Source organism: Lynx canadensis, chromosome D2 (genome assembly GCF_007474595.2).
Source record: "Lynx canadensis isolate LIC74 chromosome D2, mLynCan4.pri.v2, whole genome shotgun sequence".
Classification (NCBI taxonomy): Eukaryota; Metazoa; Chordata; class Mammalia; order Carnivora; family Felidae; genus Lynx; species Lynx canadensis.
Genome location: NC_044313.2, coordinates 27985722 through 27996529, shown reverse-complemented (window position 1 = coordinate 27996529; position 10808 = coordinate 27985722). Strand labels below are relative to the sequence as shown.

Genomic DNA, 10808 nt, shown 5'->3' with positions numbered 1-10808 from the left:
CCGGGCTCCATGAGCCTTCCGTGCGGGACTGGGGTCTCAGGGACCGGGAGCCGCCCACCTCCGTTGCCTCACAGCGGTGTGCGTTCCAGGCCTGCGGAGGGAGAGCAGGGGTTGGGACAAGGGTGTGAATGTTGCCCTTGCTGCCTCCCAGAACTTCCACCCCTCGCCCTGATTTGAGCTTCCTGCCCTCCCATGCCCTAGGCCCCTCACGTCTCCCACCCCTGGCCCAGTCCAGGCACCATCGTGGATTTTCGGAGTCATTTATACAACGCCAGTGGGAACCTCTCATTCACCCCTCATTCCTGCTCTCAGCTGAGTCATCCACCCCAGTGACCAGTTCTCAGTAGAGGCTGAGAGAGTGGAGATGGATTCTTGGGGGCCCTAGGGTTTCAAGTGGTGTGAGAGAAATTGGGGGCAGGACCAGTCACTGCACGCCTTTCCTTGTGTTTGTGGGCAGGGGGCTCATGTCTCGAGGCAGGGCGTCAGGACCTGGGACAGCTGCAGCCAATGGCCCCGGAGATTTCCCGACCGCCACAGATCCCTTGGCTCCAGGCTGCTGTCCCTCCCACCCCCTCTCCCGTCGAAAGGGGTTGCCTCAACGTCTCCCAGGCTTGCGGGGAGGACCTGCTGGCTAGAGTCCCACAACATCGCGCCCCAAACCCGGAGCTAAGTCCCCCAGAGCAGCTCTGGGACTCAGAACGCAGCATCCCACCCTCGGCCCCCACCTCTTGAGCTTGGCCCCCCTCACCTGCTTGCTGGTGCGGCGGCCGCCGGCCTCGCCAGCCGGTGGGCGCGGGCGCGAGCTCTTGCAGCGTCCGGGGAACCCCGCCCACGCTCCGCCTAGCTGCTGGAACGGGGCTGGCCTACGTAGCCCCGGGCTCCCATTGGCTGCGAGGGCCGCCAGTCACTCTCTCCGCCCCCTGTTTCGGGCGCTCCGGTCAGGCGTTCGTCACCTGGGCTGAGACCCCTGCAGTTCCAGTTCTGATGCCCCACCACGCCCCCACGAATTTAGGGTTTGGGTCACGCCTCGCCCCCTCCCGCTACCGGCTCAGCGCAGGGGAGCCCAGAACCGCGTCTTCTCCAGGCCAAGCTAGATGCTAGGGCTCGGAATTGTCACCCCTTCGCGTCACCTGTGAGGCCTCAGTGAAGGAATGTCACCTGGGCAGTGGGGGCGTGAGCATGCGGTGGGCAGGAGCGTGGGCTGGCGCCTGGGCGTGCGGCAGGCGTGCCCTGTAAGGTGACTGGGTGAGTTGTGAAGTGTATGTGTGTGTGGGTGGGTGTGGTTGTGGCTGTGTGTCTGAGTGTTGACTTCTTTCTCATGCGTCTTCCTTCTATGTCACAAAGTGTCTCTCTGGCCCCTCAGTTCTGGAAAGGGGACAGAGTGGATCACTGGCTCCAGGACACTAGGGGGAGGAAGAATCTTTCTGAGCCACTTGCTTGATGCAGACAGAGCTACACCTTCTTCCCCTACACCTCCCAGGGCAGGGACTGGGGCTAGGTCTGTGGTGCCGGGATAGGGATCGCGGACGTAAGGAAACTGGGACCTAGTGGAGCTAGGTAAGGAGGGGGCTGGAGGAGGAAAAGGGTGGGGACATAGAAGGGGCACAGGCACGAGCGGAACGAGATTGTGGAGGACTGCGAATTCCCAAGTGCTGTGAGAAGAGCTTGTGAGAACTGGGATAGGAGCCCAGGGGGCCAAGTAGGCAAAGGCCACTGCCAAGGCGGCCATCTAGTAAACAACCCAGGCGGTAACCCGAGTCCCTCCGGGCGCACCATCAGAGGATGGCCCTTCCACGCCGCCAGCCTTCGTCCTGCGCCCAGGGAGCCTTCGCCCTGGGCACCTAGACGCGTTGCTGCCGAAGCCGGGTGCCTCCCGAGGCCAGTCAGGGGACTGCAAGCAAAGGGGGCAGCGCCCACGGCTCCTCCCCTCCTCTCTAGGCCTGGGGACTGGCCAGAACCTATTCCCCGAGCCCTGATTGGCTTTGGGAGGCGGCGTAGAGCCAGCTCCCTGCAGCCGGGGCTGGGGGCGTCGCCCCAAATGGCACCCACCGCCCCCAGTCTCTGCCAATCCCTGGGCACGCCCGGCGGACGCGCGGGGGGTTGCCCCCGCCCCTCCTGCCTGTCAGCGTCACGCGTGACGTTACGCGTGATGGGTTGGGGGGGCGGAGGCAGGGGCGACGCGCCGAGAGAAAGGCGGGTCCGGGAGCTGCAGAGGCCAGAAGCCCAGGAGCTCGGCAAAGCGTGAGTGCTGGCTGTCCGGGGCGGGGTTCGCCGGGTTCAGGGGAGTAGGAGGTTGAGAGCTAAGAGGGAAGGAAGCCTGCCTTGGGTGTGCTCTCTGTCCTACCCGGATTCAGTATCTTCGGTTCTAGGGAGGTGCTTGGGGCACGAGGGGAGGTTGGCTGGTGGGAGTAATGTCAGGGTGGGGCCTTATGTGGTCACACATTCCCGTGTCTGCAGTTGATGGATATGGGGTGTGTGTGTGTGCGCGTATGTGTGAGTGTGCAAGTAACGGTCTTTGTGGGCTAGTGTATGCAGTGCTTGTCCGCCGTTTGTATATCTGTGTAGGGCATGTACGTATCTTTGTATGTGGGTATGTGAGTGTGAGTTTGTGAGAGAGGGGAGGGTGTCTCCTCCAGTGCGGGAGGAAGTGCGGTTGGAGAGGATTAGTCATATTGTAGGATTTTGCCTAACACAGCCAGCCGGCTGCTTCAGGCTTTCCTCTTGGTACTGGGTGGAGAGGGCACTTACTGACTCCTCCTTTCTAGACGTAGGTGGCTTGGGGAGAGGTGGATGGGTGTCTGTGCCAGCCCTGCCCAGCTGGGGAACAAGGAGGGCCTTGGGCCATTCAGTTTGGGTTGAGAAAAATGCCCCTGGAGAGGGGGACTTGTGCATGACTGCGAGCACGCATGCTTGGCTGGCATCAGAGTCCCCTATTTGAGATCTGGAATAGATAAGCCCTGAAGTAGCCAGTGAGCCCTTGTTCTCCTCCAATCAGGGGCTGGGGTGTGGGACGGCTTATGCCATCTTCCCAGACAGCCTTGGGGGTTTGTATCTAGGTCTTAAGGCAGCTGGGCCCTGAAGCTGACCTGAGCATGCGTGTATAACGCATATAATACACACTTTTGTGCACACAGAGCACAAGAGTAGCTGCATAGGATTAGTTGCTGCTGTTGCATCAACCATACACGTGTAAATCCTCACTGATGAAAAGCTGCACAAGGCCAGGGTGCAAAAGAGATCTGTTTTTTCTGGTTCTGTTTTCCCCTGCCCCCTCCTCCAATGGCTGCAGGTCTCTGAGCCAGGGCCTTGCCTGGAAAACAACTCCTCCCCCCAACCGTTGCTTACCTATCTGGAGTCACCTTGAGCACTAGAAGGGGTTGGTGATAGGCCCAGGGACCAGGGCAGAGCCACCAGAGGCTCCTGCAGGTAGAGCTCTTGAACTCCCTCCTTGGAGTCCTCCGATCCTGATCTTTGCTCTGCAGAAAATGGGTGAGTTGCCCTTAGATATCAATATCCAGGAACCTCGCTGGGACCAAAGCACTTTCCTGGGCAGAGCCCGGCACTTCTTCACCGTTACTGACCCCCGAAATCTGCTGCTGTCTGGAGCACAGCTGGAAGCTTCCCGGAACATCGTGCAGAACTACAGGTAGCCCGCTGCCCCGTCCGAATGAGACCCTGGGGTACTCATTCCCTGCCATTAATATGGTACCTTTTGCATCTATCTCCTCAAGTTTGAGAGTGACCTTGTCCCACTCCTTGACCCCCTTACTCCCTAGCTCTATATGTTGGAATCACAGGCAACTATGGCACAGCGCTTGAACCCAGAGAATTTCAGGGTGTTTGGGTTGAGGAGGTGGCATTGGTATTTGTGGGTGGGGGGCTGCTGTATGTTTCGCAACCCTCCACAGGGTCCTGTCCCACTGCTAGGCCCACCCTCTTCAAGGACAGGTGGGGCTCAAAGTTGAGTCCCAAGGAGATAGGAGAGCACCCCCTTGTCGCCAAGAGGAAATACCCTTGAGATGCCCCCAGCCATTTTTTTTTAATTTTTTTTTTAACATTTATTTATTTTTGAGACAGAGAGAGAGCATGAACAGGGGAGGGTCAGAGAGAGAGGGAGACACAGAATCTGAAGCAGGCTCCAGGCTCTGAGCTGTCAGCACCGAGCCCGATGCGGGGCTTGAACTCACAGACCGCGAGATCATGACCTGAGCTGAAGTCGGACGCTTAACCGACTGAGCCACCCAGGCACCCCGCCCCCAGCCATTTTTGACCCACTGGAAACTACCATTACCCATGACCAGGCATTTAGGCAGAAACAGAAGGGGACCCTTCTTTATGTGGCTAGAAGGAAAATGGAAATAGGAGCCCCTCTGCCCTTCTGGAAGATTTGACTCCCCCAGAGACAAGGAGCTCCTTTATTCTGAGACTCAGGGCCAAAGTTCCTGGTCCTCTGGCCAGACTTTCCCTGAGCTAAGTGGTCAGGGCTGGTGGGGGCAGATCTGCCCCTAGAATTGCCTGTCTGTTCCCTGACATTCTCCGCAGGGCCGGCGTGGTGACGCCAGGGCTCACTGAGGACCAGCTGTGGAGGGCCAAGTATGTGTACGATTCTGCTTTCCATCCGGACACGGGGGAGAAGGTGGTCCTGATTGGCCGTATGTCAGCCCAGGTGCCCATGAACATGACCATCACTGGCTGCATGCTCACCTTCTACAGGCAGGTCCTGCCCCGTGTGTCCCCTCCCTGAGCACTCTGTCCAGGCTAGAGTGTAGCCTGATGACTAGGTGAGGCCAGTTTGGGCAGAAAATAGTGGGTGAATGAGAGCTTGTGTTAGAATCCCTCACATTCCTCAGAACTCAGCCCCAGGGCTCCTCCCACCCCAGAGACAAGTATATGTGGTCGTGTCAGTGGGGAGGGTCGTGCAGAGGTCACCGAAGCAAGTTCTAAGGTCATCAGCTGGGTCCCTCCTGAGGGTTTGGGAATAACCTTTAGGGTTTCTTTTTTTTTTTTTTTTTTTTTAATTTTTTTTTTTCAACGTTTATTTATTTTTGGGACAGAGAGAGACAGAGCATGAACGGGGGAGGGGCAGAGAGAGAGGGAGACACAGAATCGGAAACAGGCTCCAGGCTCTGAGCCATCAGCCCAGAGCCCGACGCGGGGCTCGAACTCACGGACCGCGAGATCGTGACCTGGCTGAAGTCGGACGCTTAACCGACTGCGCCACCCAGGCGCCCCCCTTTAGGGTTTCTTTATTAGGGTTTGAGGATAAGGGACACTGTAGCAGGAGCAGCAGTGTCTCTGTTCCCTCAGGAAGACCCCGACCGTGGTGTTCTGGCAGTGGGTGAATCAGTCCTTCAATGCTGTTGTTAATTACTCCAATCGCAGCGGCGACGCTCCCATCACTGTGGGGTGAGAGCTCATCCCCTCACCGGGACTCCCCTCCCCCCCACTCTCTCCCTGCCCTGGCCTCCCCAGGCCTACCATTGCTCCCTCTTGTCTGCTCCTGTTCCTGAGTGCTCCTGCAGCCAGTGACTCAACTCCCTCCCCTCAGCCCGCCCCTCTCCCCACTCTCCTGGCCTGAGGGCTTGGGGTCCTCTTGCCTGTGCTAAGGGAGGCCCTGTCCGAGGGATTGGAGCTTCCAGGCAAGTCTATGCTGTAGCAGGGGAGGAATTTCTCTGCCCGTCACGCCTCACGTATTGAGGATTTTGACGTGTCCCTGAAGGAAAGAACCACACGCTGGACTGTTCACCTCCAACCTTGTGTCCTGCCTCTTCCACCCACAGGCAGCTGGGAACAGCTTATGTGAGTGCCACCACTGGGGCCGTGGCCACAGCCCTGGGACTCAAATCCCTCACCAAGGTAAATGCCCCCCCCCCCATTGTACTGCCCCCTCACTTACCCTTTATCTGTCTCCCTCTTCCCCATCGCTCGTCCACACCAACCTACAGGCTCCCCACATCCCTCCCCAGAGTTCCTCGCCACTCCATGGCCCTTAGGGCCACTAAACGGTATATTTCCTCCCCCCAGCACCTGCCCCCCCTGGTGGGCAGATTTGTCCCCTTTGCAGCTGTGGCAGCTGCCAACTGCATCAACATCCCCCTGATGAGGCAGAGGTGAGTGGCTCCGGCTCCCGGCATGCAGGCCCAGCGTGCAGGCAGGCACACCATCCCGCCGTGCCGACTGGCCCATGGTGGGGACCGTCCTCTCCCTCTCCGAACAGAAGCTTCTGGGCACAGTCTCAGTCTGACTCTGGGATCCTAGAATGATATCTGAATCTGTGATATCTGACGGGACTCCAGGGAATAGCTGCCCGTGAGGGCAGTGCAGGTAGGATGTGGGCCTGTGATCCGACCCCCACCCCCTTCCCTTTTCAGGGAACTGCAGGTGGGCATCCCAGTGACTGATGAGGAAGGTCAGAGACTTGGCCACTCAGTGGCCGCTGCCAAGCAGGGAATCTTCCAGGTGGTGATATCGAGAATCTGCATGGCCATTCCTGCCATGGGTGAGGCAGGGGTGCCTGGGTGGGGCACGGGAGGCTCTAAGAGAACGGGTGCATTCTCCAGGGGTTTTGAGCACTCCCGGGGGAGTGGGAAGAGTTGTGAAGGGGATCCACCCCTCCTCACGATTCTGACTTTCATTCCACTAACTCTTACCTCCTCTTCTGCCCTGCTCTCCCTGCAGCCATCCCCCCGGTGATCATGGACACTCTGGAGAAGAAAGACTTCCTAAAGGTAGGCCACACCCACCTTTCCCACCCTGGAAGAGGTGACGGCTGGGAGCAGAAGTGACCAGTCCCCAACCCTCTTTCCAGCTTGGCCCAGGAGTCTGAGACTTGCTCCCTGTTGGCCCCACCCCTGGGCTGCCCCCTCCACCTTCATTCATTCATTCAGCAGGAAGGAAGTGGGCTGGGGTGAAGGAAATGGTTTCTGTCCTGAAGAGAGCTGATATCACTCCAGAGGCCTCTTGACACACACGGGGATGGACCACCACCATCACACTGGCCACTATATTCATGCTGTCACCTACCGACAACAATGAGACACACAGGCTCACACACGCACGAACAGAACAGAGAAGGCACAGGACTACAAGCTCATTTATTGAATCATTTATTCACCGATTTATCTTGAGCACCAGCTGTGCCCACTGGAGGAACCGAACGCTGGTCCCTGTGGCTGGAGTGAATGGAGAAGGGCGTGCAGAACAGGAAAGGGACAGATTCATGCATGCTACTGGGACGGGAGTGGAGTGTTAGAGGAGGCTTCCTGAAGAAAGCAGCTCCTGGAGGAAGTGCGGAACCAATCCTGTGAGGGGAGAGTGGGTGAAGGGACACTAGGGAGGGTGTCGCAAGTAGGCGTGGCTGGACTGGAGGCTGGTGATTTGGAAATTCCAAGCCTGTTATGGTCTTGGGAGAAAGAAAAGACTCAAAGGCAGGGTTGATGGGATAAAGCTGTGGTAGGGGAAATGCGGTGGGGGCTAGGGGAGGAGGGGACACAAGCCATCCCGTTGCCTCTGTCTCCCTACAGCGTCGCCCCTGGCTGGGAGCGCCCCTGCAGGTGGGACTGGTGGGCTTCTGGTAAGTGTGTGGAGACTTAGCTAGGGTGTGTGGGAGCTCCCTTTCCCTGGTGGATGTGGGTGGGTATTTGCTGATTTTAAGATGTTTATGTACATCATTCATTCATCCATTCAGCTGGTAGGGCTCTTAGACACTTGTAGGGCATGTTGTGTGTGTTAGCAGGTGATCGCCACCCTTGAAGGTCAACAGTCTACTTTAAGACATTCTAGTCTTTGTGTACAAGAGGAAAGCATGGAAATATACCTTTTGGTATCATCCAGGAGTTTCATGCACGTTTAGTTTCTGATTCAGGCACTCACTGGCTGTGGACCTCTGGGTCATTGCCCTGGAGGCTCTTTCCTTAGCCAGAACCTGATGTCAGCCTTGGCCTTAATCAATCTCTACCCCTAGGGGCTGTCTCCAGGGATGGGGTGGGATGCAGGGAGGCAACAACCGTAGATCAAAACTTCACAAACCTTCCCAACACTCTTCTCCCCCCAGCCTGGTATTTGCCACCCCCTTGTGCTGTGCCCTCTTCCCCCAGAGAAGGTAAGTGCTGCCCCCGGGCTTGGTTGGGGGCTCCGAATAGGTCTCCGCATCTCTGGAACCCACTGACCTTAGGGTCCTTTAGTGTGTTCCAGGAGGAGGCTTGGCAGGCACTAGACTCATTCTGGGGGTGGGGACTTGATGGTGAGCTGGGCCTTCTGGCAGTTGAAGGAGACTGTCCAGCCTGGGAGGAGGAGAGGTGGTGAGCCCTTAGGCTGATGCAGGTTGGGTTGAGGGGATCCTCAGCCTGCCTGTGCTGTTCTGTTGCAGCTCCTTACATGTGAGCAGGCTGGAGCCAGAGCTGAGAGCTCGGGTCCGTGAGCAAAACCCCAGCATCGAAGTGGTTTACTACAACAAGGGGCTTTGAGGGAGGGTCAGCCCCTGGACCCCTCCCTCACCTCCTTGGGCTGCTGCTTTGGTGGAGCCTTGCCATCCCTGCCACTTGCCCCTCTTCCTGGTACTGGGCGGGGGCTTGGTGGGGGAGCAGCCATTGAGACCAGCAATCCATAGGCTGAGAGGTACCCCCGTTAAGCCTTTTTCTCTCCTCTCTGGTTTCAAAGAGCAGGGCCACATAATCCCTTTCTCCTGTGCTGCTATGTTTATGTATGTACACACATGATACGTGTGTACGTGTGTGTGTACACGCTGTCCTAGAAGCTAGGAACGGACGTGCTGTCCTAGGATGTCCTGATAATCTGGCTTCTCCTCTCGGCCTCTTGCCACCTGTCAGCCAGCCAGGCTACAGGACTTCCCTGCCTAAACAGTTCCACTGGCCAAGTCATTTCTGACAGCACCTCGAGGGCCCCTTCTGGACACAGGAGTAGCCAGGATCTCTGAACAGAGACTGAGGGATACTAGCAGGCCAAACGGGCCCGACTCCTTCCGACTTTTGCTTCCTGGCTCCCAGGAACCGGGCTGGCAGAGAAAGACATATCAGGGTAAGGGAGACGGGGAGTTTGTGCACCCCCCACATCCCGAAAGAGCTCATTTCCTCTCCTCTCCTCTGTCAGAACAAAGGGGTGGCATCCTGTACCACTCTCGCCATCCTCCCATCGCCCCCACACTGCAGTGTGGACATCTTTAGGTACATTCTTAGGAGTTCTTGGTCTGCTCTGACATCATAAACTCAAATCTACACCGATAGTCCCAACCCAAACCAAAAAGCCATGGAGGCAGAGCAAGCATTCCCCCTTTAAGAGCTCCCAGCGCCCCCTCTTGCAGAGGGACACAGCTGTGGGAATGGTGCTTAACCTCAGATACCACAGGTATCTGAGTGGAGACAACTAGCACACCCTCAAGGGCAACTAGGCCCTGAGTGTACAATCTTAAGACAGGAAGTTCTGTGTTCTCTTGACTCTTGTTAGACATTCAGCAGAACCCTGACCTTAGCTCCTCTTTTTTGAGGCTTGGCCCTGCTCCTACCTCCACTCCCACCCCCATCTCCCAAGAGGAAGAAGGGCCCAGGCATCCATAGCTGGTCCAAAGGGCGGTAGGCTTGGGAATGGAAGGTATGGTGTTACACTCACAGGATACAGAGCTTGACCTTGACTCCAACTCCCATGAGCTCTAGCTGAAGCAGTGGGTGGTGCGGACGAAGGCCCCAGTGGGATCCTCTAAGAGCATTTTTGTGCTCCCCCAACTATCTGCTACCAGTGACTAAAACTATGATGCCATTGTTACTCAATAAATTAGAAACCAATCTACTTCTTGATCTTCACTTGATTCTGTGTCCTGAGTGCTCAGGAAGAACCAGTCTCCTGCCTTCGGCCTTCCCTCCCCCACAAAATCTAGGTTCTAGCTCTTCCCTCCCTTCTGTATGGAACCTCAGCCCCCAGCAGAGGGCACTCTGAGATTAGAAAATCAGTCCTCCATCAGCACCCAGAGTGCTAACTAAGGGGATATAGATGCCTTCTATTCCCTTTGCAGATAGAGTCCTGGCTTCATTTCCTTCTTGGCTAGGAAGGCTGATCCCACCTACCTACCAGCTCAGGCTCTGGGTTTCTTGGTTCCCTTCAGGCATTTGGCATGGGTTGGTGGGCCTCTGGTTCCCAGGGAAGCCTCTGGAGAGAGGAAGGCTAGGGACTGTCCAGCTCCATCAGACAGAAGTTAGGGCACCAGCACACCCTCCATACCCCTCCATGCCCCCACCAGCACAGCACAGGAACAAGCCTGGCAGGGACCATTTGCTAGTTAGCACCCCTCCCCGCCCCCCCCATCAGGACCCTCCACTCCCTCCTTATGTAACCCTTTCCCCCCGCCCTGGGAGAAATGAGGCCAAAAGTTCATGCCTCTGAACAGATGGTGAGAGCTACTATTAAACAGTTTATAGTTAGTTGCCTCTCTTACCCCAAGTCTTGGCTTTGGAAGATTCAAAAGAATAACCATGTATGAATCTATGATAAAATCCATTGCCTACTCCCTGCAGGACATACCCCTCATCTCCCCTTTTTCAGCTCCAAGCTCTCACGCTAGGTGGTGGGAGACAATCTTTGGGACTGTATGGTCCCACAACAACCTGAAGTGAACCTGGTACCTTGGCCTGGACTCTCTCACTCCTCTTGGGAAATGGAAGTTTCCTTGTATGGGCAGTGGGGGTGATACCAGCTACCGCTCATTGAGCCGTACGTGCGGTGCTGGCCCAAGTGCTTTAAGTCCACCTTTTGATCTTCACAACCCACTGGGGGACCAGACGTGTTATGTCCATTCTTAG

General features: G+C 56.9%; 1 protein-coding gene across 4 annotated transcripts; it reads left to right on the top strand.

The window, feature by feature from the left end:
• Nucleotides 1-2156: 2156 nt before the first annotated feature.
• SFXN3 (sideroflexin 3) lies at nucleotides 2157-9801 on the top strand. 4 transcript variants are annotated; one of them, XR_003972894.1, is made up of 11 exons: nucleotides 2157-2241; nucleotides 3483-3646; nucleotides 4543-4713; nucleotides 5308-5406; nucleotides 5781-5856; nucleotides 6025-6110; nucleotides 6372-6499; nucleotides 6679-6728; nucleotides 7129-7303; nucleotides 7524-7573; nucleotides 8054-8070. XR_003972894.1 is itself a non-coding variant. In XM_030334941.1 (11 exons), exons 2-11 carry the CDS (start codon nucleotides 3486-3488, stop codon nucleotides 8463-8465), a joined length of 966 nt encoding a protein of 321 aa, XP_030190801.1. In that variant the 5' UTR covers nucleotides 2157-2241; nucleotides 3483-3485; the 3' UTR covers nucleotides 8466-9801. The 4 variants fall into 4 exon arrangements, 3 of the variants coding, with proteins under 3 accessions (XP_030190801.1, XP_030190803.1, XP_030190802.1); XM_030334941.1 differs by lacking the exon at nucleotides 7129-7303 and adding an exon at nucleotides 8369-9801 and having other exon boundaries at nucleotides 8054-8101; XM_030334943.1 differs by lacking the exons at nucleotides 7524-7573; nucleotides 8054-8070 and having other exon boundaries at nucleotides 7135-7511.
• The last annotated feature ends 1007 nt before the right edge of the window (nucleotides 9802-10808 follow it).

Bases quoted from the DNA above. Each gene is read 5' to 3' on its own strand.
- SFXN3 (XM_030334941.1), top strand. From the start codon at position 3,486: ATGGGTGAGTTGCCCTTAGATATCAATATCCAGGAACCTCGCTGGGAC. The intron at 3,647-4,542 runs GTAGCCCGCTGC...CATTCTCCGCAG, and splicing joins AACATCGTGCAGAACTACAG to GGCCGGCGTGGTGACGCCAG. The intron at 5,857-6,024 runs GTAAATGCCCCC...TCCTCCCCCCAG, and splicing joins GACTCAAATCCCTCACCAAG to CACCTGCCCCCCCTGGTGGG.